Consider the following 25,639-nt stretch of genomic DNA (forward strand, 5'->3'; position numbering starts at 1 on the left):
GGTCAGTGTCGACCCAGTATTTTGAGTTTTGATTGATTAGTTTATTTTTGAATGATTGTTGTGGTTTTGGGCGCTATGAGTATTGTTATTATAATGATGATTATTATTAGAATTCTATGTTTCTGTTTATTCATGTTTAAGGATTTGTTCTCGGTTGTATCTCACGTTTAGTTTAGTTCAGGTTCCATGTGTCATTCTCTGTCTGTCTGTCTCTCAGTGTCAGGTCTGCGTCTTGGTGTAGTGTTCTCGTTTCCTGTTTTATTGTGAAGGTCTGCGTCTCATGTGAGTGTGTTCAGTTTTACCTCTGTCTCATCTTGTTGATTATTCCCAGCTGTGTCCACCACCTGTGTGTAATTCCCCTGTGTTTCTCTGTGTGTATTTAAGTCGTGTCCTCTGTCATTGTAGTTGCTGGTCCGTCTGTGTATTCACCATGTTTCATCCGTGTGTTCCCTGCTGTCTACCATCGTCTGCCTCTGCTCGCCCTCCTTCATGTTTGTGTTCTGGTTTCTGCGCCGTAGTTTAGTTGTTTTCCAGTATAGTTTAGTTTGTCTTCATTTGCCGTTTTCCCTTTGCCGTTTATTCAATAAACCACCTTCACGACTGCCTGCGCTTGGATCCTCCTTCATTTCTTCCACACGGCTCTTCTCACTCGCTGTGACAGTTACAGCCTGATATCTCCCAAACTTTGCAACGCACACCACTGCACTAAACACTGATATAGTACTAAGGGAAAAAGAGTCACCTTTCCCTGAGCAGAGAAGATCATGGCCAGATACCACTCTCAAGCTGACGTCAGTGAATGACAAAGAGAAGAAATTAATCTCTGCAGGGTGCTGGTGTAAAGATCATTCACACATGAACATGGCTTCCAAGCAGAAATGCTCCCTGCATACTTCTAAATAATTGCGCTTGCTTTTGTTAAATTTTAACCTTCATACGATTTCAGGGGACAGCAGGTTAGGTTCTTCACAGCAAGTATCTTATTGTTCTTTAGGCAATATTTTAACCATAAAATCTAATATTCAAAGTCTTCAGATCCTTTATTGATTGTAACTTCATACAAAAGAACACGTCTTAACTAAAAGTCAGTATTGGCTCCCAATCCTTGGGTCTTAAAGTATTCCATTATATAAACATCTCGAGTTAACTGTTTCCTGTTTCTTGTGAAGATATACAGGACAGATCCCGGCTAAGAGAAGCTTCATGATTACAGCCTTGCAGCTCCCTGACCACACGGAAACCATGATTGTAGATCTGATGTGTATATATAGCCCTGACCCACTCCTTAATGTTGTGTATTGTGGATGGTTGAACCCCCTGGCCCTGAAGTCTGCAACACTGAATAGGGAGTATTGCAGCCAAATTATACACTACACATATGACATTTGGTACTGATTTTGTCATGGGTCTATCCTATTTGTTGACACAAAAAAGGAAAAAATATTTGGCATCACAACTCATAAAATACTTCCATGATTTTTTGCTTTCATTAATTTGTCATCAGTTGTGTCTGCGAATTGCCCGAGAGTATAACGTGCAAATAAATTCCAATTAGGAGTTCCCAATTAATTAAGCTTTTTAAAGTTTAATATTTTCTATAGAGAGAAATGGAAATCTACAACTTTAAGATCAAACTTATCAGTACTGATGAACAACAGAAAATCCAAAATCCAGAATTTTATTCCTCGTTCACACATTCATCAGGACCGCTTAAGCCTCTGTGCTGCAGTGCACTACTTTAGTCTACGCTGCCTTGAAACAAATTAAATTCCAGTCAGGTCGCAATGGCCAACACATAACCCAAACAAATGCACCACATCCGCTTTGTTAGTTCCAGCTTCCAGCGGGAGCAGACCAGGACAAACAGTCCTCCGAAACAAATAAAAGGTTGATTCTTACTTGGAGAAAATTAAAATATTTTCAGTGCCATAAAGAAAATGAAAACAAGATGAGAGGCAGTGATGTTGTGTGAGTGTGTCGTCATTTATTTATTTACCTCTGAGTTGAAGCGGATCTGGCAGACGTTGCAGGAGATGACTGGTCGCTTGGTCTTGATCAGAGGAACTCCAAATGTGTGGTTGATCACAGCCTTTTGCACCGGGTCCATCTGCCAGAGTGAAAGACAGAGAGCAGCTATAATTCACACTGGTGCCACAGCTCAATGGGCCAAGCTGTCATAACGTGCAATAGACTAAACCAAAATGACCACATGCAGAATGCATAAGGTTCACAGTTAAAGAGCAGTTACAGAGTCTGTTCGATGATATCTGTAATTCACTTCAGCAAACAGTGGTCAGCAGTGTTGACAGTTTGTTGCTACAACCGAGACACCTGTTGCATCCCCACGATTAGGAATCTGATGGTTCTGGATCCTCACTACATTGTAGCATAATACTGTCTCTGTGCTAATTGCTTCAGCTGGGACATCCATCATCTCTGTGGTGTTAAGCACCTTGTATAAATTTAACTAACTTGCTTAGCAGCCCTCAGCAGTTAAGCTGCCCGTATAAATTCTGTCCCAGACACAAAAGACCCGGCCCGTACTGGACTGTTTGTGTTTGAAGCCGAATTTATCAAGCAATCACTGTTTGGTTGACCTTAGCATTACTCTGGATTCAGTGGCTGGCTTATATTTCGACCTCAGACAACTGTCTACAGCTAAAGTAAGCAACAATCATAAACAAAGACTGATGTAGCAGTGCGCGGGTACGCAAGAAGAATGAAGCAAAAAAATCCGTGGCCTGAAGAACAAAAGGATACAAAACTTTGTATTTTGAATTCAAAAGACAGCGAGGAAACGTTCAAGTGTGTCCACCAAGAGTAATGAAAGCATAATGCAGTGCCAGGCAGATGCAAAATAACTCACTTTTGATTCATTACTGTATTTTGGACTATTTACTAAGCTTTTCTTTAAGCCTTGTTACACTGAGAGGCACAGTCTCATCCAATATAGAAGCAGCTCAACATCCCGAGGAGTGAAGGACAGGATAGAAGGGGCTTAAACAAATATTGTTGTTACTTAGACTCAAATAACTTTTTTTTTTTTTTTGCACAGTGCTCGTTGCTTGGCAACTCCCAACAAAAAGAAGCAAAAATAAAGAAAAATTAAAGATTAAGGGGAGGAGCCACAAGACATTTCAGCCACCCAGCTGTGGCCGGAAGGCACAGAAACATACCATCTGGAGGAGAGAATGAGTGAGCGAATGAGAAAAAGAAGAGCAGAGAGTTGGAGGGAAAGAGAAAGAGGCCCAAGCTGGACATTCTCACATCAAGCATGCTTATCTCTTTTCCACGTTCCAAGACTGTCTCTGTTTCTCTCCCAAGAAACTGTATAAAGAAAGCTCTGCTGCTCTGGCTGTGAGGACAGATTAATGGGGAGGGCTGGGGTGGAAGATATATTGAACAATTACAAATGTTTACTGCGTGAACATCTAAACAACAAGAACTAAGCTTTAGCCAGCACAAACTTCTACACCAGGACTGCATTAAGCTTCCTATTCATTTTTAAAAAGTGACACTGTGTTTTATCAAATCTTTCCAAAGTGTAGAAAAATTTCTTTCTCTCAGTGTCCATAATGTGACCCAGACTAGATAGAGTTTAGCAAGAATTTGAACCTGCCTGGTGGCGTAACCGCATGAATCATGGGCTTCTCCGCAGTCATTCCACCAGTCTGGGTGTGGGTCAGTTATGACCCATCCAGTTAATTCAGCTGTTGAAAACACAGTCCAGCTGCCAGCAAATGTCTTTGGAATGTTGCTCGCATGGCCTCTTCTCCAAACTCTCTCCAAAACATGTTCTCATGAAATAGGAGGAGAGCACTATGATGTAACTGCAGTGGGATTTTCCAAAACTCGCTCATATAATTTTGTGAACATCCATAACTGTAACTGTACATTCTCATAAAAAAATTAGAAATCAAACATATTACAAAGTTTACATTTATCTGGGAAAATAATGGAAACTTCATGTTATTGTGGAGCTGTGTGAATGTGGTGAGGTAAGCAGAGCACACAGACCGCAGACCGCTGACTTTAGCATCACTCGGCAGTCATGTCAACAGCTCCATGCAGCCTTAAAACTCCAAACACTCAAATATCACCCAAGCTTATTCTTCTTATTTTCTTCCCATTCTTTACTGTGTTTTCATTCTGTCTTAGTTAGTCTTTCTTTAGTTCGTTTGATCAGCTAAAACCCACCAGGGGAGAGTGCACTACAGCATGACTCTCAGTAGAGCCATTGTGACAGTCACAGTAAGGTCCACACTGTGCCAGACGAAAACAGCCTTTGAAGCACAAATTAAGCTGGCCCAGTTTAAGACACAGTTGGACCGACAAAAATGTGACAAGCTCTTTGAATTTTAGGTACTTACCTTCATCTCCTCTTTGTCTGTAGAAGCTTGGAGCTGCATTGGTCCTCCTGTGTGTGTACTGCTGGCCAAGGTATGTGTTTGGGTCTCAGCATGTGCAAGGCTCAGAGCTTGTGGTGCACTATCTTTACTCATTCAGCCTGCTTGGTAGGTGGTCAATGCTGAATACAGACTAGCTCACAAAAACTGAGCTTATGCCTAGTGAAGCATTGGTAGCTGCGATATCTTTTTTTCCTTTCAGCACACCGTCTGCTTCTCTTTTGAGATGCTTTAAGAGAAATCTCTCCCTTACTTCTTTTTTCAACACATGACCTAACAAGTGCCTGTCCCTTTTTTCAGTCTCCTCCTCCTCTATTCTCAACTACATTCCCTCTCTGCCTCACACTCCACTATAATGCACTTCCTTCTCTGCTTTCCAGTTTTCTCCTCCCTCTCCCTCTCTCACTCTTCCCCATGGTCTGTCAGTCTGCCCATGTGCACCCAGGATTATGTATCCTACTCTCCTCCTGCCAAACTCTCACTCTTCTAGGAGTGCTGAATAGCCTTGGTATGGATATTGATAAGAATTTACTGATAACAGTGTTTTTATCAATTATGCTCATAGGTCAGGTTCTTAGCTAATCAACTTCTTGATTCCTGACTTTGCTGTTTAGGCTTTCTTTAGGTTTTCAGTGCAACTTCAGCTTTGTTTTTACTACCTATGAGCCAGAGCTGAGGTTCACATGTGACTCAGGTGTACAAGAGCCCCACAGCCGTGTCCTTTCAAGCTGCTAGAAAAACATGCGAGCACTGATAAAAGGAAATGATAAAGTGGAAGGCCTACAGTCCTGATGAACTGGAGGAGGCAGAGCAATTCCCATCTTTAATTCACACCATCCATCGAATGTCGTCATCCACCACTGTAGCCTGCACCTCCCCTACAAACCCAGAACTCACACTTGCATGAAACTCTAGCTAGACAAATATTTATTGGATGTGACATATTCACACCAAAGTGATGACAGGGCCACATGTGGTGCTGGACAAAACATAAATGTGTACTGTTTAGATAATGAGCTATTAGTCATGTCTTGCTGTACTACAATTATTTTTGTTAGGGGGAGAGTGAGAAAAGATATACACAGTAGTTAAGATTCAACAACTGCACATGATTATACTGGACCAAGAAGTCATGTGATTGTGTAGCTTCAGCAAACAGTGCAGGCAACACAACTCTGAGTTTTACTCAGAGTTTTATGAGCAGTTTTATGTCGGTATCAGTACCAGCTGATGCAGATAAATAATTCAGCCTCATCATTGTCTACAGGCACATTGCACGAGACAGGCAGGTGGAGGACAAATCACATTAAAGGACTATTAAAAGCTGTATATGGCTTTAGGAGAGGCCATTCCTCCGCTATGGGGCTAATAACCCTCAATGTGAAGTAGAGCCTCATTAAGGCTGTACAAACTCAGCGCAGATCACTTATTAAGGCAGAATGATGGAACAACTAGCTGTCAGCTCATTGCAGTGCTGTACCTTCATTGAGATATTTTGTGGATCATAATGTGTTACTGTGCAATGGTGCAGAAAAGTGCCAGGAAACATCAAAAGCACTTGAAATGTTATGTGAAATAGCCCCAGTTCAGCCTAACAATCCATATAAAAACCTCCAAAACAAAACAGTATAAGATGTAAATGGAGCTGTGGACACTTACTCTCTTATTCTAGATCTTCCTGTATAAATTTACTCATCTTCACAGCACTACATTGAACATAATAAACTCTGGGAACGCTGAAAGCTAGGATATCCCAGCAAAACGTCAAAACAGAGCCTCATTTAGGGGCAAACAAAGCGGTTTCCATATCTGCAGCATATTTACACCACATACATGCCACATATCTAATAAAATGTGAGATTATGTCATACACTTCAGGCAACAGAAGCTCTCCTTGCAAACACCAACAGTGATATATTAGTAAGTCATTTCTTCATGCTTTTGAATGTGCTGCGTATACTATGAGTACGCTGTAAGGTCAGAATGCCCTTACAGCTTCTCTTATGGCCCCATCTCCTGGCCACAGAGCTGTAAAACAGCACTAACGGTTACCTCGCAGTCATCAGCAGCAACACCTATTAACATTCACAGCGTCCCTGTGGGCCTTCCTACCTAGTTGACTCGTTGAAAAGGAGGATGGTGAGCGGATGGACGTTACAGAATAGGTGAGAGGAAGTCCAGAGGGAGTGTTGCAGAGGCAGCAAGACAGGAAATAAAATCAAGCAAGAATGATTTTAGGGCTACGCTAACAGAGGCCAGAATGGAAACCGAGTGCCTGCATAATCTCAGTATCTCTATTAATGCATGTCTGCTGGGTGTAGTGCAGTTTGGTAGTGAAAATGCTTCCACTTATGTCATGGTCCATTGAGGCCTATTAAAATGACTATATTGTTAAAATGTGTTTAAGAGTGTCTGGACTCCTGTTACAATCCCTGTAGGGCCATGCACAGTCAAAGCTCATGCCAGATATTTCCAATTAGTGAAAGGTTATTATGTTGTCTTGTTGCAGACTGCAGCTAAATATACCAGGGTGACACATAACCCTGTTGAAGCCATGGTCCGCAAATAGCATTGCCCCAGTAGAGTACATATACAGTTCAGTGAATTTACATATTGCTGATGAGAAATGTGTTGACATTGTTCAGCGGAGTCTGGAGGAGCAGGTGCCACATTATGCTGAGTTGGTGAAATGGTAAATGTCTCTATGGTCTAATCTAAATGCCTGAGGTAGAAGGAACAGGAAGCCTCCTCTCCTTTAAAAGAAAAAAAATATTACATCAAACAAACTGCGGCGTTTGATGTTGTTAGTTATAGGGATGGCCTTAAAACTGTTCTTTAATTATATGGCTACGATTTTACGGCTTTGAAAATAGTCCTGGTTCCTTAATATACAGTCCAGTGTGTCTCAACATACATTGTTAATCTAGATGTGGCAGCACAACCTAAAAATTTTAGACATACCTTAAAGCTGACTATTGCATTCAAAACTGTACGCAGAGAAGAGTGCAAGTTAAAGCATAACGGCGGTAACCTCCAGCACCCAGTACAACATTTACAATTTTGCGTCGTGCGTTTTTCTCGCTGCAGTCGATGACTTAAAAGGCTGCAGTGTTTGTGCTTGTTGTCTGCAGCAACTCTTACCGTATTGAAGTTGTGGAAGAGGCTCATGCTGTGTGGAGGAGGGGGGGTCTCCACTGGGAACTGCAGGAAGGGCTTCATGTCCAAGTGGGGTTGGATCACTGTGGGGGTCCGTAAGAATGTCGGCACTGCTGCCCCAGCTCGATTGATGCCTCCTAAACACAGAAAGAGACAGAGATACATAAGTATGCACGGTATTTTCCAGCATTCATGAGCCCAGGCTCCGGGCTGTGTTTACTCAAATGTGTGACAGAGAATTTAAACAGTGTCTTTAGGTGATATAAAGAATACAAATTAAAGCAAGAGACAGAGAGAGGAAGGGAAAAAACAACAAAAACATGTGCTTTTAGGCTAAGAGAATCTTTTCATGTCTTGAGATTATCTAACAGGCTGTGTACAGTTGTTTCCTGGAAGGTGCAGCTGAATTCCAAAATGCACAATAATGTTTAATTTCACCGCAAAAGCAATTATCTCTCTGTGGACAGAACAAAGCTATGTGACGCCCCATAGAAGCATACAGTTTCTACACAGTGAGGAAAAAGGATGCATTTGGTCAGTTAAGGGCTTTTCATTGATTGCTGCACAGATCTTCTGGTTTTCCAGACGTGTTGGCAAGACTGAATCTACAAAGTGTGACATTGCTTTAATAAATATAGAATGATGTTGAGGGTTTTGTGGACTGAATGATTCACATCCCCGAAACAGGAATGCCATAAGGAAGAAAAGGATGCCACAGAGGCAGAGGGGATTCCTCTTATCCACCTGTCTGCCAGTGTGCTCTCTTCTTCTCTCCTCTCCTGGGAGACATCTGCAGCTTGATGATAATGAGTTCCATCTCAGGCAGCGCTGCTTTATGTCATCCTGTGTTGTGCACTACAGCTGGATCACTTAGTTGAGTCTAATTATAGTATGAATGAAAGAAGAAGTACCACATACTTCATTTGGCTGGATTTCTAAAGAAATTGAAAAACGCAGTCACTTAAGAAAACTACTGCAAGGGTACCCTTGCACACAGAGAGATACACATGCACACGCGCACACACACACACGCAATATTTAATTCGCCTATAAGAAACATGTGAGGCTGCCTTAATGATACTCAGTTTCCTATTCTCCCCATTGCTCCCATCTGGCTTCTCTTCCTTTTCCTCCTTATTCCCTCTCGTCTCCTCTCTAACCTCTGTCAAGGATGATAGTGATGGGGCCCAAACAGCAAAACTCAGCCTCAGCAAGCTCTTAGATTAAGCCTCTTAATATCCGCAACTGGATTTCTATGGCTTTCAAATTCCTCCGAGACTTAAAGCTCTGCCGCTCTCCTTTTCGGGATTGCTCTAAGCTACTTTTTTTGCTCTGTTACTTGCCATCCCTCACCGTGGTTTCCACAGCAGTGCTTTTCTACCTTCCTCCACACTTTCACATGCTAATTTGGGCATTATTTGACACCTCTGCGATTTCATCAAGCTTTATGTCAACTGAATGTAAACAGAGAAAATATTATGACTGCTGCTTTGAAGACTATGTTACCAGATGGAGTCGCCGAAGTTTGGATTAGAGTGAGTGGGAGAGAAAGGGATAAGAAAGAGAGAGCGGGGGGGGGGGATTGACTTTGTCGGGCTGGAGTGAAAGTGCTGTCTCAGCTGCCTTCTGCTACGCATCTGTAGGCCTCGAGGTGCAGAGGACTGCATCATTACCTCTAGTTAAGCATTTAAATTTTCTAGTCTAAACAAACCAAACATATACACATGCAAACACGTGTATGAAAGCACAAAACCACACAATTATTCTTACAACATGTGAAACAAGTTTGAGACTTCTTGCCTGCTGGTTTTCCAGCTGGTGCAGTCTGACTCAGCAATCTTAAACTCTTTCATTTTACATTAGGTTTAAAAAAAAAAAGTGACAGGTTTTTTAGTTTTCCTAATTAAATATGTACACTTGTAAACATGCAGAGTTCACCCTTTAATCTAAACTCCTCGTAAATGTAGCTTCTGATGAAAGAGGATTAGAAGTAACTGATGAAGCCAGTTTGTCCTCTATCAGGGCTGCATCACTAATACAATGATTCTTCACTGCATTTATCATGGCGTCGTGCCATGTCTCGATACATCGTCTCCTTTAGCATCTTTGTACAAGTTCATGTGTGAATGTGTGTTTTGCTTGTATGGAGTGAGACTCTGTTAGCTGAAATTGCACAGCAGTAATGTTTGCAGCTCCCCAGCGAGTCTGTCCTTGAACACTGAGACCGTTACTGGCAGCGGGTCAGGCAGTGTCTGGCAGGCTTACAGAGAGATTGGCTGAGTGGAGGGCAAAACGCGTCTCTGCAGCAACACAAGGAGCTGAAATCCGAGGAAGTGAATGGAGCTGTGGACCAGACATGAGCAAGAAGAGCAGTTGGCCCTTGAGCCCAAGACATATGTGTGTTTGTCAGCGTGCATAAATCAGAGTGTGGCTGCACCATATATTTATCCTAGTAATTTAATCTCTCTCTGGGGATCTCCTTACAATGTTAACTGAACAAATTGTTATATGGTGCAGGAGTATGACAAGTGCACAAATGCATTTTCGCAAACATATGGGCATTTTATGTGCAGTGTGTAAACAAGTGCATGTGTTTAAGTGCTCCCACTTGGCTTTTACGGACCAGACGTCAATGAAGTCAGAGCTGATAAAACAATAAATTGTAAATGAGTAATAACAAGAAGTCTCCTCTAATGGCTTCTGTGCAAATACTACACATATATAAAAAATTTTTGTTGCAGACAGGAGGACAAACAGAGTAAGCAACTTGGCTGTCTGTGACTGCCATTTTACAGCATTTTCTACCCTTTAAATGACTAAAAGAAAAACAAATCAATTTACTTTAAATCGCAAAAGGCCTTCACAGTTCATCAAAGAACTGTTATGTGTACTGTTATTAGTAAAACTAATTACAGCGTGCAAAAGTAAGTGATGACAAAACAGGATCTTTGCTCACTGTAGTCTGATATTCCCTTCCTCAGTACTCCCTTGTGGCTGTTGGAGCCTGTTCTGTGTGAGTGTATGTGTGGTAGAAATTGACAGACAGGGCGGCCTGGAAGAGCTGAGAGAACTCAGACAGTGATTTGGATGTTGTTAAACCCTCTGACATGCCAGGAATCCTACCAGGCTAACAGGGGCCATAATCAGAGCTCATAAACAGCCTGTGGGACGCTGCCAGAAGGCTTGGATTTGCAGGCTTTTTTGAAGAGTTTGTCTTCATATGAGCCTTTATTATTCACTTGTTGTGAGGACCACACGTTTTGTACCTTAATTAGAATATCGAGTTAGGTCTAGGTTATGAACAGTACTGAGGGCAAGAGACAGCATGAAAATAAGCACCACTCCAAGTAGTTATATGTGCCAATACTTAGAAAATGGCCACACACTCATGCTTACACTGTATAAATACAACAGCAGGTAACGCCGACTCCTCCTGTAGCTGAATGTCAGTGTTCTTGGGCAAGATATTGAACTGCCCCCCATTCATACATCAGATGTGAGTTTATGCATGCTAGTTAGAGAAATGCTTAAATGCATAGAAAAAAGCATTATATGAATGTTTGTATGAATGGGTCAATGTGGCTTGTAGCAAAAAAAAAATGCTTTGAGTGCTCAGTTAGAGCAGAAAGGTGCTATGTAAATACCAGTCTATTTACCATTCCATTTATGCATACGCACTAATAAATGACCCTCAGTCCTGCTTCACCATGTGACACATTTAATCCCTAAAGCTGTTTCTGTTTGGGGTTGAACAAGTGGAGGCAAAACTGAAAATACAAGTACACATAACTGATGGTTGATCAGAGCAAATTAATGTGGTTACTGCCTTTCTTTTGTATTTCCTGATCCTGCCTCCCCCACCCAAAATGATGATACCGTACACTAATGTGAAGACAGTGAAAAGAACAGAAGCTATTTCAAAATCAGTTCGAGCAATCGGTGAATCAAAAAGGAAAACATGCTTAAGGGTGATGATTTTCATACGCTAACCAGTGTTTTCCATATAATAAAAGTAAAATGCGAACGTAAAATGTGATACTAAGCTCATACAAGGCTTTGTTTACTCCAACGCATGTGAAAAAAAGAGAAAAGAAATAGAGCTGATTTGGTAAGAATCTTTGGAGAAAACACCATCGTGTGTTTTCCTTCCCCCGTTCTGCTAGACAAAGAGCTGTTTCTAGAATCTAGGCTAAGAGAATCTTTTCATGTCTTGAGATTATCTAACAGGCCGTGTAGATTGCGCCACGCTGTGTTCAGCCTTCTTTCCCATGGGCGTTGGATGCATTCAGGGGAGAACAATGGGCGCAGGGTAGTTGGCACCAGCCATGCTGGACGGCCACAGATGTGCCAGGGTTGTTGGCAGTGGGGGCAGGGAGAAGGAGGTGGAAACAGTGAGGATGCCAACTTGCCCTTCTGCTGGGCTCTGAAGCTGGCACCTGTCCTCCTCATTGCCCAGAGGGAACAGAGACATAAGAACTTATAATCAGTGCCGCAGATATGTTTGATGCAGGAATATAACCAACAGATGTGTTGGTAAGTCTGGATGCATAGCACCTGCCTGAAATCAATGACATGCCATGACAACTACGAAAAATAATTTGGGATTTCAACATTTTATGTGAAGAAGTAAATTCAGTAATGAACTGTGATTTTGTTTACCTATTGTATGCATGTAGTGCATTGAGCTCTCAGATTAAAGAACTCTGATTCAGCGACATGAATACAAGAGACCAGAGCTCCAAAAGTTTGATAAGAGGGGCAACTCGGCTTCAACCATATATATTTAATTTGTGCTATATACTGGGATATTTATAATTGAGCTATTTTATTATATTTTGTAACCTTGTAATATACTGTATTATTTGATTATGTTTGGTCAGTAACTTTTCTTATTGTCGTGGAGCAACTGTGGCCACAAAATTTCATCAGGGATTAATAAAATATTCTGATTCTGAGTTTACCACAGACCATAAATGCTCGTCAGTCCAGTCTGACTGAATCAGAAGATGATTTCTGCCTGAAAATGGACAAATTCACAGCAGATTTAATTACTGCAGATGGACAACTGTCTTCACAACCAGTAAAGAGGAGAGAGTAGTGACCTTAATAACAATCTTATTATTATTTAACTATTTGTGAAGCTAATGTGGGATCAAGGCTAGTTTACAATTCCATATTCCATACGGGCTAAAGCGTGCAACCAGCAGCTGGTCATCTGTCTCCATTTGTTTTCTAAATTTCTTACTCTTATTCCTTCCTTGTTTGCCTTATGATCAGCTCAGTGTGAATTTTGTGCTGTACACAGCTGAGCCCAGGTCTGGAAGAATAGCCAATTCATTACAGGCCATGGAGGCAGCATGATAGAGAGTGGGCACAGGGTATAAGAAGGGGAGAAAGAATGAAATTTTGACCCTTATCCATTCCTGTTCCAGTCTCAGCCCCAACAGGACACTGTGGCTGGCTTTCACTTGACCATAAGCGCAATCAACAGGATCACAGGCTTGGCCAAAAGCCCTGAACAAATGCAAAGAAAAAAAAAGTCACTCACACTCTACAGATGGCTGATTCATACACACACAGGAGACAAACCAATGCACACCAAAGAAATAAGTACATGCGCACATACAGTTTTCTAAAAGACTGAATGCAGTTTTTGTCTAACACCCACTTTTACACAAGTAGAAGAATGTCCTGTTTGGTTCATGAAGGGCATAATTCCCCTTGAGTCACCTGTGTCCATGAGTTTAAAGCTGTGTCCTTCATAGAGAAAGGAACCTTTATGTCCACATACACACACAAAGAGGCAATGTTTCTGCAACCTGTAACAAAGGTTTGTCCTGATATGTCAACTGTCACCTCAAAATCTTTGCAGCACTGTACAGGTCATTAGCCCCAAGAGACTTGCTACAGACTGTATCCTGTTCTGTCTACCTGTCGATGCTCTCTTCACAGACAGCTGTGCCAGCAGAATCCGTCCTTCAGATAGCTGCCACAGCTGGCGCTAGGAATGAATTATGGATTCGCACAGTGTGAATGACAGGTAGCGATGTGGTTCATTGGACACTGCACCGAATGCAGCAAGGCTCGTATAGGGGTCCGCATGTCACAATGCAAAATCTTGGAAAACACAAGCAGTTTTGATAGCAAGCAACCACCAGAGTGTGCTGCTGAGTGCATCGGAATATTTCAAAGTCACATCAAGCCTCTGCTAATTTCTTGCTTCCTGTGAAGGTTAATACATTCACACAAGATAGGTGGACGGAGATTAAGATCTGTTTGATTTGCTGCCTGGAACTGCTGGTGTTATGCTACGCTTTAATAGGAGGATTATGCAGGGGGAAAGCGGGGGAAGCTGAAACTTGTTTCACTGCCACAAATAAGAGTAGGCTTCTCTGTTTGTGTTCGCTTTGCATGTAAGATATGTTTGTGTGTGTTTGTCTTTGACAAGAAAGATGTGTGCTTCTCTGTTAGGTCGTAAAAAAACAATTTGAGTCATTAGTTTCTGCAAAAGGGATACAGTGGTTGCTCTCCAAGTCTTTAATGTTAGGTATCAGTTAGGACATGCCTCAGTCTTGAATACAAAATACACTGGAAAGAGAGTTATGAGCACACACACGCACACACACACACACACGCACACACACACACACATACAGTCACTCAAGCATATTTGTGTACATTTTTCTGCATTGGTGGCAGAAGCTTAAATTTTCTCTGCTAATTGTAGGTCTGTTAGATTTTTTTAACCAAACCTACCAATTTGGAGAAGAGCTGTTTCACATTTTTACTGTAATTGCACTGCAAAGTACAAGAAAAGTACATGCTGCAGCATGCATGGTTTTATTTTGAGTGGCTCAAATAAAAAAAATGCCAGCAACTTGAAGGTCAAACAAAGTTAAACTAGCTTCCACTGAGTGATCCATGCTTTACATGCAGTTTTAGGTCACTGTACAAACAAACATGAATTCATCATCCACATCCTGAGCACACAAATGCACACCAGAAAGCCTTGTCTTTTCCAATCTGATGAGGGAACTCAAGATCTATTGAAAGCCAAGCTTTCCTTTAAAATATTACAAATAAAATCGGGCACATATTTTCTCCTCAGAAAAAAAAAATCCCACATGCACTAGACATACTTGATATACAGCTAGGTAAACCTTCCGGCTCTCCCAGAGGGGAATATTGTGCTTAATGATAGCCTGGATGGGACGGTAATGACACCCTATTGAGATAATATGACAGTGGCAGGCCTTAAAAAGCCCCCCAAAAGATCCCACGTTGATCTCTTCTAAGTAGCTGAATCAAGGCTGGGAGGATTTAATTGCCAGTCTGTCTCTTCGTTAGACGCAGAGGAGCTGACTGGGGATTCCAAGAGTCATGGAGAGAAGAAAGATGGGCACTAGGGGAGGAGGTATAATGCAAAAATAATGGCATGGAATGAGGTGAAGACAGCCTGCATCTGAGATCCCTGCCTACCTACCTCCAGCTACCAATCTACAATTCAGTGCTACCCAGTGTCCAGAATTGGCCAGAATACATACGAGGGCCAGTGCACGTGCTTGATCCACAGAAGCAGATGCACACCCTTTTAATCCTTCAGATAAATCTCCTGCTGGAAACTGAACTTTTGGAGGCTACTGGGTTTTGTTTATTTGCAGGGTATGTGTAGATAGAGGCACTCACACACTGATATAGACATGCGTGAACAAAGATCAAGTGGGATGGTCTATCTATCTACACGGACTTTAAGTGTATATATTTTAGGGCTTTTATCAGCTTTACAAAGTCAAATCTCCCAAAAAATTTCCCAGTAAAGGTGGTCCAATAAAATGACGTTTCTCTGTTACTTGACGTGATTAATATACAGTTTTTGTGTGGTTCCACCTTAAATCAATGATGGCACTTAAAATGAAACACTTTGGTGGGGTAGCCACTTGCTGGTTCTCATGTTACAACCTGCACCAAGCCATTCAGGGCAGGAGGAGGAACTGACTTAATGAAAATAAGTCTGAATTGGCCTGAGACTCATTGCATTCCAGTGTGATATTTATCTCAACAGTCATAAAAAGTGCTATGTAATTTAACTTGAACTATAGCACAAGCGTAAAATGATTTTTCAGGGCAAGGCATAGCAAGTGTGTAGTCTGTGCATGTCTGTCTATGTGTGTGTGTATGCGAGTGTCTGCGATGACAGTGAGGGTTTGTGCTGTTTTGAGGTCAATAATGACAGACGAATAGCTGTCAGGGTTAATGGGAGGGGACAGCCAGGGATGATGAGAACACAGAGCGAACACTGCTGTGCAATTCAACACAGGCAGAAGCTAGAGACAAGGCACACAGGGTCAAAATGGGAGCATAAAGCAAACACACAAACACTCTATGTGCAAACACACACTCTCTGTGTGGCTGCCCTCGTCAGGGAATCAGTTTGAATTTATTTTCTAACTTTAAGCCATAGGCCCAGTTCAACATGGGTACAAAAACATACAATGCATGCTTGGTGCAATATTTTGCAGCCTCAGTTAAAATGAAAGTATCATCACTTAATTGTGAGTAATGATTGGGAAGTTTGTATAAAAGTATAAAATCACCTGTGTTGATGCAAATAAGGGCAGTTAAACTAAACTCTAAATGCTTAAGCACCTTTAATGGCAAATGCAAAGCACAGCAATTTGCTTCCACTAATTTCAGTCTTTTTTGTAGAACTTAGGTTTCTACAAATGAGCCAAAAATATTTTATGTTGCTGGATCTCTCATAAAAAGCCACCAAATGTCGGTCTTAAATCATTTCTGCCTGTACACATGAACATTAGCTTTACAAAGATGCTGTTTTATATGCACTATATGAAGCTCCTAAGGGGTTTTCACTATTTGAGATGTAACCCTCCATTATAATACACTGCAGCAGTTGTGAATTTATACTGATGTTATAAGCTGCCATCATTTGAAGCTGGTGACAATCTTTTCAGAGTCACGTTTGATCATCAAAAGATATTTGTTGTGGAGCTAAAAGAGACAAAGAAAAATACTGTACAGTTGCATTTTGCATTTGGTCAGTTGTAACTGACAACTGTGACATGAATGTGAGCTATTAGAGGGATCAAACCTTAACAGTTTTAACACTTTTATAAAAGCTAAGAGAACATTCTGAGAAAATTCTATATTCCTCCATGCTTCCCTTCAAGTTGTCTGCTGTCTGTTCTCATTCTTTCTTTCTCAGGTTTCTATCTTTTTCATATAGTTTTCTTTTGTAATGAATGCTCCTCCCCTTGCCAAAAGTCAGGCTAGTAACATGATCACAGTTGCTGTCCAGAGGAGATGCATCTGAGTATCACTAGCTGCAGGCAAAGTCTGAGTCAGTGATGGATGGACTGTTGGAATGCTGGATGGTTAGGGGGAGAGGGGGGCATTGCTTTGTTGTGTCTCTTGAAAAAGACTGATTTACTGTTTTAACAGCCGCTTACACCTATGCGGAAAGGGGAGAGGAGGGACAGGAGGCAGGATGACAAGATGGCGTTCTTCTGGGAAGGAAGCACACTGGAGCATGAACCTCCTCTATCTCCCTTCTCTCCACCTGTCTTTGGCTGTTTGTTGTTTTCCTCCTTGCTCCCATTTTCCCATTTATTCCATGCCACCCAGCCCCCACCCAAACCCCCCCCCCCCCCGCCCCACCCCATCTCCTCCCTTTCTTCCCTTGTTCAGGGCTCAAGTCACACACCCAGGTGGAACAATAGCCTGTGACTTCATTCCCATGCACCGCTCAGAGACTAGTGCCCTCAGGTATGGAATTCTATCACTCAACAATAAACAGGTGGATCAACCCAAATACACTTCGGAGGAGATCGACAAAAGCATGAGATTCTCTCTGAGATTAGACCCCCACCCCAAACGAAGAGAAAGGAAGGAGGCATGATGGCTTGGAGGAAGGAGGAGGCTGGGAGTTAAACACTATATAGCTGCAGTGTTTGAGGAGCAGCAACCATAATGTGCCCCTGCTTGTGTTTGCCACTCTATTTCACCGACTTCCATTCCCCAAGGAGGATGGAGGGCAATATGCTATCAGCCTAATAGAGTGGGGGAGGATACTTTATGAGGTTGACAAGCGCTGCTTTCATTTCAGGCCTGCAGTGCCATTTCTATGAATATGATAACTAACGAGCATGTCCTCTAACACGCGCCTCTCTGTCCAGTTCTGAGCAATCCTACCACGGCTCAATCTCTTTAAGTGCTCTGCTGTAATGTCATTTGTCATTGAGGTCGAGAAATGACAATTTTGTTTAAATCAGAACTCATCACCCTACAACTACAGTCAGATATGGAAGGCAAGCCACAAAGCAATTTTAGGCATAAAATTGAAATTCTGAAATTCAAAAAGCTGAGCTGAAAAAGTTCTTGAAGAGATTTTTAATATAAATTTAGCCACACAAAAACACCCCGCATGGATGCTAATTCCCATGGCAGTGCTCACTTTATGAAAAAGGGAAACCTCTGTGAACCAGACCCAAGCTCGTTTGTCAAAGCTGAGAGGAATGCTTTCCTTTGGTTGTCTCGTACTTACAAGCTAAGTCGAGGGCGAGCTTTACACTTTTCATACCCACTTCCACACCTTTAAGCTCAGCTGAGACATATTCAGCATATTTTTCCATGATAGCAGGTGATGCATTATTCAGTGAGCTCAGGTTGATCTTAGCTATAATAAATCTTTGGTCTATAGAAATGTGAAGCACAAAAGGCACACACACAAACTTGCCTCTCTTCTTTTAGTGTTGATGCATGATGAATAAAGAGGAACTGAGCATCCATGAATCACACCTCCATGGAGAGATCTTAAACAAAGCGCATTATGGATAAAAGGAGAGCTTGGCTTTTGAGAAGCAATCCAAAGCAGTATGGTAATGAGAGTAATGAGGATATCAGACACTGAATGTGGTGCAATATGCTTGTTAAATGTGACAGCTGAATTACATCAGAGCTTCGTCCCTGTGACGCAAAAGACTTGTGAAGCAAACATTCACGCTGACATGTGACGACACCTTACTGTAGCTGCACTGAAAAAATGGGAATTGGCAGGCTTTTGAATTTGCACAAATGAATTTGGTTAATGCTACACAAGCCTTTCATGTTTCTCTTATTTACATGATTAAATAAAGTACCATTTACTTGATTATAAACAATACTGAGACTACTCATTTTTCTTGCATTGATTTAAAGTGACTAAATTAGAATACTAAAACCATTGTAATCATGTTTGACCACAACCGGAAATGATGCAATATATTCAAAGACAACAACTAAATATGATTGGATAATAAGACCTAGAGTCTTATCCAATAAGACAACAACATAATTTAAGGAGAGCGCAATTGACCGCCAGATTCTGGAAGACTGTTTAGCCACATGCAACCTTTGGCACTGAGTCAGGCATACTGAGAAGGTAAGTAATTTAAATACATTTGTTTTAGTTGGGTACGTTTTCACAGAATAGTTGTAGTGCATGCTATATGAAACGTAATCTGTAATGCATCTACATGTTGTTTTTACAGTGCTAGCTAAAGTTGGTATTAGCTTTGTGGCTAAAGCTGAAAAATAGTAACAAATTGCACATAGTCCTGAGAAAACAGCTGTTGTCGGTCAGATATGGAATTTATGCATGGGACAGAGAGCACTGACATTTTTGATGGCTTAGCAAGTTAAAACGTCACTGAGAGAGCCCAATAGTGTTTGTGTTACTCTTGCTAGTTATGGCTACAGCGGCTAATTAGTCTGGCTGTAACTGCCAGAGTTTAAGAAGCTGGGAGCCCCACAGTGCCATACCTTAATTCTTGCTGCTGACACGCACTCAAGTTATAATAAGGATCCTGCCACCTTAGACGTGGATTTAAGAACCTGTGCCCATAAATGCCAAATCATTTTTCCATTTAGTCATTGTTTTAGGTGAAGTGTCACTTGAATATTTGAATATTCTATTGGTCAAGCCCAAATAATACAGCAGATATCTACAAGGAGATACGTTTGTTCAACAGAGTACTCTTATTAAGTGATGTATTGTGAATTTTCCTAACAAAAATTAGGACCCCCCCCCTTTTTTTTCTACTTTGTGTAGAACATATGTGAGCTGCTTCTCAAAACATTATGTATAAATGAGAGAAAGATTGGTACTTTAAAGAAACCATTGATGCTCTTCTGGACTGGAATACCTTTTTTCAATTAAAATTAATGTTTTTTGTGATGGTGGAATTTTTACCTTTATGATTACAGAAGTCAAAACATCAGATGATGATAGCTTACCATCTAAACTCCCCATCTCTTGGCAAGTCTGAATTAGAGGTCTCAGCTGTATCGGCCTTTCTAGTGGATTTGCTTAAAGAGGAGATAGCTTAAGTCATTAGGTATATATTCCCTGACATTCTAGAGGTCAACCTTGCACAGTGTGTGACATTAAAGGGCATAACTTATAGAAAGGGAATGGTACTGGCCCAAAGGGCAGCAGGTGGATTGCCAGAATACTGAAAAACCATATCTGCATTGTACCACAGCATATTCTACATTGTCAGAGAGCTTGGTGGCTGGTACAGAGAGCACGACAGAGCTTTTGAGCTCAGCCCAGTATCCACAAGAATATTCACACTCGCTTCACTCTGTGAACTCCTTGATACTTATCCATTGGTTGACTATGAGATTGGATCAGTCCACATTGTGACTTTAAAAAGGCATATAGAAATAAAAGGTGTTCATATAAGTGTAATAGGTTCAATCGCATGTATTTCATTAGATAAATTCTTTTTTTATGTCTGATCTTTATAACTTTGACTATTGGGTATGGATAGCTTTATGAAAACTAAACTGAAATGATTCTTTCTGAATGTCTGATATGTAATTCTTTTTTGCTTACAGAGTCCTATGGGGAGTCCTATGGTCCTAAAGACTGTTTTGGCTGACGGAACCTGTCGAAGGCTCACTCTCTAATGGAGCGCCTAAATCAACTGAGGATCTCATCGTTGAAGTCAAGAGACAGTGTTGTCTTCAGGGCAGTTTCAGACTTCGGTTTATGGATTCATTGTTTGGGAATGAGTTTCTTAACCTTACCTCAGTTTCAGAAGTAGCAGACAAAGGGACTCTTAAAGCTATTGACATTTCAAAGCCCACCACATGGACATAAAAAAGAGTAACAGAGTTGGTGAAACTCAAGATGGAAAAGACTTTTTCATACAGAAGACATGAAGTTGTTCATGATGCACCAATGGTGGAGGCTTTCATGGCAAGATGGCCTGATCTATTTGATTTCCATGAGGTAAGGTTTGCCTCATACACGGTGTTCTTGTGGTATTAGCCTAAAATGGTTAAGGCACAGTTGTTATTTGACAGCCCATTTCTTCAGCATGAGTGATTGCAGCCTTCTTCCAGGTATTAAACCTTTGAAGCTCATTCCTCTGTGCTCATGTTTTCAGATCAACACTGAGTTTAAGAGAATTGCCACCATCCCCCCTCAAACAAAGTTCCTGTCTCAGCTGGCTCTCCACTTGGACAACCTGGTGAAGTTGGTCAACAGAAGAGGAGAGCTTGGACTAATACTGAAAAGAATTGTGGCATAAATGGATAATGTAAGTGATAAAGCCTCAACATTCACTTAACATGATCCTCTTTGGATGAAACTTTATAATTGTGGAAGATTTCAAATGTTTTCCCATGATAAATTCTCTCATTTTGTATTTTTACATCTGCTTGTTTTTTTAACCTTCACTTTGTCAACTTATTATTAATTGCCAGTAAACCTATTATTAATTTGTGTGCCTTTACTTTAAAAACATTCATGTAAAGTACACTATTAAAACTTAAATGAAGGACAAGGGCTGAATGAAGATGCTAATTACATACATTTCATTTCAGTGTAAAGATGTTGATGCTGGACGTGAGTGTGTCAAGGGAGTGTGTATCTACTTGGGTGAAGACCCTGGCATGCTTATCTGGGAGTATGTGGTATGTACTTGTCTTTCTTTTTCTTTTTTTTTCAGACTTTCCACAGTGTGTCATATTACTTACTTGGCATGAAATGACTAACATGGCTTCTCTTTTACAGGGCATGGAAGAACGTGCCATCAGTGAGACTGTTGAAGACACCACTGTTTGAATTTATCTTCTTAAAGAGCAAGCTTCAGCAGATGAACAAGAGTTGTCCTTGCAGGCATCAGGGTGGCGAAGAATTTGGATAATGTAGCATTTGCTGTGATAATGCTATTTGGACTCATGTATGCATTAAACCTTGCCTACCCTGCTGATCTCCGCTACAACTTTGACGTTTTCCAGAAGGTTTTCATGGAACTGGATGGAGCTAAACTCTCTAAAGTTCTTGCTTTCAAAAACCATCTGTTTCATTGAGAAGTCAAAGACTGCACTTCTGCAATTCTTTGCAGTTTTTCATTTTGTGTTCAGTAATGTTATACTGCTTGTGTTTTTATTGCTTTCCCCCCATGTGACTGCAATGCAGGATGATTTTTCCTTTTGATATCATGTTGTAAGAAATTTTTACTGACGATTTTTAGCAATATGTTCTGAGTCAACCTTAATGTCCTGCTTACATGTTTGAAAGGAAGATTAAGATTCATGTAGGTGTTTGGTATTAGTTAAGTGACAATGTCATTTAAGGCTCAACTTAGTTGAAATCTTGTACAGGTAAATACTTGTACAGAAGCTGAAACTGTTGTCAAATAATACACAAGTTATATTTGTGTAAATCTGTTTATTCATAAAAGCGTGTTGCTTTTTTTCAGGTAGTCTTAATTTAGTTTAAATTTTCAATTGTGTAATTAATGCAAATGTTATATGTAAGAGATGACAGGATCATCTATAAGCATTTTCTTTTATTTGCTGCTAAGGTCAGTTTTTTGGGAAATATTTGCAAATATATTCTCAAACTAACTTTTTCTTTTAGTTATTTCTGCAGGCTATCTTTAAAAAATGTGTTAACAAGTTTATATGGATGTGATTTTGGACTTGTTCATGGCAGAATTGCTGCTTTCACTGCTGTTACAGTTTAATAAAGGTGAATTGTTCAGTAGCACTCACAGTCTTTGCCTTTTTTGTCAATAACGATCAGTTAATTGTTCAATTGAAAAAATTAAGTAGGATTTAAAGCCATAATTTGTGTTGCAGGAACATAATTGCAATGTGTTTACATTACACAATATCATTGCGTACCACTGGCAAATAAAAATAAGTTGGTGTTAAACATTAAAATATATTGACATTATGCAATACATTGATATTATGATAACAGATTAATATTAGTACATCAAACATGATTTTTTTTAAAGTAATCTGATGTAAATAAAACACTTTGATTTGACAAACATTAATTACTTGAGGGAAAGTGGAAAATTAAGTCAGTCATTCTTATTCATATTATGTGGGACTGATGTACACAATAAAATCAAGTAAATTGAAAGAACTTTTTTTTTCAGTGTGTGTTCAATCATAATCTACAACGGGGCAGCAGGGACACCTGGAGATGAGCAACACTGGCTTCCAATTGGAGAGCCATAAGATGCTAAAGGGTAACCTGGCAAGGCTTATGTATCTGAATCAATTTGCTCATCAGTTGTACAATATCCTCTTTGACTTTGTAAGGCGCTTAAGAGGTTTTACCTTCAGTTTGGTAGAATTATATTTTTGTCAACATACACATCAATTTATCAAGCAGAAAAGTTCACCTTTCTGCTTTTTAGGAGAGATCTATCCAAAAAGGTCAATAAATAAATCGATAAAGGTCTTTATCGATATGCAAAAGAAATAGAAATAAAGAGCATTTATCATGCTGTCTAATAGTAAATGCTTATGTTTCATGTAAGGCTTCATGTCCGCTATGACTTATACATGTGGCCCCTCTTTCTTTTTAGTTATTTTAAGCTCATGCTTATCAATACATTCGCTAACCACATCATTAGGTACACCTGTTCAACTGCTCATTGATGCATATATTTACTCTAATCAGGAAATCACATGACACTAACTGTCCATTTAGGCACAGTCTGCACAGGCTCACTAAAATTGAAACAGAACATTAGATGAAATGTTAACTTGTCTACTGTGATAACAAATGTTGGTATAAACAACATAAACCATGGATTCATCCTGCCTTGTATCAGTGGTTCAGGCTGCTAGCAGTGGTGTAATGATGTTGGTGATATTTTCTTGGCACATTTTGAGCCCGTCAGCCAACTGAGCATCATTTAAATGCCACAGCTTACCTAAGTATTGTTGCTGACCGTGTCTGTTCCTTTATGATCACAGTGTACCCGTCTTCTGACAGCTGCTTCCAGCAGGATAACACATCATGTCACAAAGCTTAAATCATCTCAAACTGATTTTGCGGACATGACAATGAGTTGGCTGCACACAAATGGCCTCCACAGTCATTGGATTTCGAGCGCCTTTAAAATGTGTGTGGATAATTTAAATCATGGATGTGCAGTCTACAACTCTGCAGTAACTGTGTGATGCTTTCATGTCGATATGGACCAAAATCTCTGGGAAATGTTTCCAGCACTTTGTTGAATCTAAGCCACAAAGAATTTAGGCAGTTCTGAAGGCAAATGGGAGTCCAACTCATCCAAAAGGTTTAACTACAAAAGAAACCAAAGTTAATGTTGTATGTGCAAAATGACAAAAGGAGCCATGTTCCTGAGCTAACTGTGGTATATAGCCAAAGAGATATTCAGAGATAAAATACATATAAATAATAAACTACTTTCTTCTTCTTTCCGTTTCTTTTCCATATGGAGAAGCTCCAGTTTTGCTCATCTTATCACAAAGACTGGAAATGGGAGGAAGAGATGTCAGCTTCTCTCTGTAAAATTTTCCAAAATTTACATATCCGACAGTGACAAGAGCGGGAGAAAGATTAACAAAGCCTGAAAGGACAAAGTGCTGATTTGACATAATCTCATAAAGAGAGGGACAGTAGTCAAGGAGAGGGCTCTGAGAAAGCAGAGAGGAAAACCAAGTCCGATGCTGCAGTGTAGGTGCTGCTTGCCTGTGCTGCCCGGGCCTCTTTGTTATTATGATTTATTTTTTAATGAGCGGCACTGCCCTCCCCTCTGCCACACAAAGCCCTGATTGAATCTGGCGTTCCATTAGCATGTTAAAGAGGCCCAGCTTCATCTGTGAGCCGCTGACTGACAGTGGATATCATCTCTGTAATTGCTCCATATACTGGACCCAGAGAAAGCCAGAGACACAGAGAGACAGAGAGGGAGAAAATAGTTGTGGGGGGGGGGGGGGGTTGAAGAAAGATAAGGAGGGAGGGATTAGGATTTAAAAGTGGGGATGCTGGAAAGAAGGGGGAGATGAGAGGGGCTGGTGGATCGAGCTCCATCTCAGAATATCTCAATTTGGTACAGTTGGTGCCCCATGCAGAGCAGTGGGAATAGTCTGTTTGAATAAGTAATTTTTTTTAAGCTACACTCGCAGCTTTTGACACTTATCAAAGCAAAAACAGTGGCAGCGTTTCATAACAGAAGCCCTGCTTTTACGAAGCTGTTACACAATCAAACCAGAAATGTTATGTTTGTCGCTGGTAGAGTCGTGTCAGGTAAGGACGTGACACTCTGACGCGTTTGTGCGCACCACACGTCCCTCTCCGTGTCCTATGCTCTCTCCTTACCCCTTTACAGAATGGTTTTATTGTCTTCCTCTATTTTTGCACTCACCACCTTCTCTCCAACTCTTTCACGTCTACTTCCTCATCCCCTGCATCACTGAGCGCCTCCCCTCCACCTCCTCCATGGCTCCCGCTATTCCCTTTCACTGTTCCCCTCTCTCCCTCTCTTTCTATCTGCCCTTCTCTGTCTCTGCAGTAAATGGTAATTGAACAAACCATGTGGTGGAGAAGAGCCGCAGAAAAAGATGGTTATCTTAACTCCACATGCCATGCATCCAAAATTAATCCTCCTCCTTCCATTTCTCCCTCGCTCTCTATTCCTTTGCTATGCTGTGACAGTGTGACGTGCACGCAGTCCCACAGCATCGTCAGCCCTGTGTATTAACGTTGGAAGACAGCCCAATGGTACCATGGTGAG

At 40.9% G+C, this 25,639-nt stretch overlaps 1 protein-coding gene and 1 pseudogene across 3 annotated transcripts in view; one reads left to right on the forward strand and one right to left on the reverse strand.

The window, feature by feature from the left end:
* znf385a (zinc finger protein 385A) overlaps nucleotides 1–25,639 on the reverse strand; it is a 58,030-nt gene that overhangs the window by 18,357 nt on the left and 14,034 nt on the right. The window contains exons 2-3 of one of the 2 annotated variants that reach the window (XM_084916891.1): nucleotides 7,548–7,699; nucleotides 1,997–2,107 (exon numbers count right to left, since the gene is read on the reverse strand). In XM_084916891.1, the coding sequence (XP_084773017.1) occupies nucleotides 1,997–2,107; nucleotides 7,548–7,699 (263 nt within the window). Of the gene's footprint in view, nucleotides 1–1,996; nucleotides 2,108–4,370; nucleotides 7,508–7,547; nucleotides 7,700–25,639 lie in introns of those variants that run through there. The other variant, XM_084916892.1, reaches the window with a different exon arrangement.
* LOC146363781 (uncharacterized) lies at nucleotides 20,715–22,642 on the forward strand (annotated as a pseudogene). The gene is made up of 4 exons (XR_014799087.1): nucleotides 20,715–20,856; nucleotides 21,014–21,166; nucleotides 21,453–21,542; nucleotides 21,643–22,642. The product of XR_014799087.1 is annotated as an uncharacterized LOC146363781 (transcript).

The sequence above is a fragment of the Perissodus microlepis genome, chromosome 20 (genome assembly GCF_051167445.1).
Source record: "Perissodus microlepis isolate ML-2025 ecotype Zambia chromosome 20, ASM5116744v1, whole genome shotgun sequence".
Lineage (NCBI taxonomy): Eukaryota > Metazoa > Chordata > Actinopteri > Cichliformes > Cichlidae > Perissodus > Perissodus microlepis.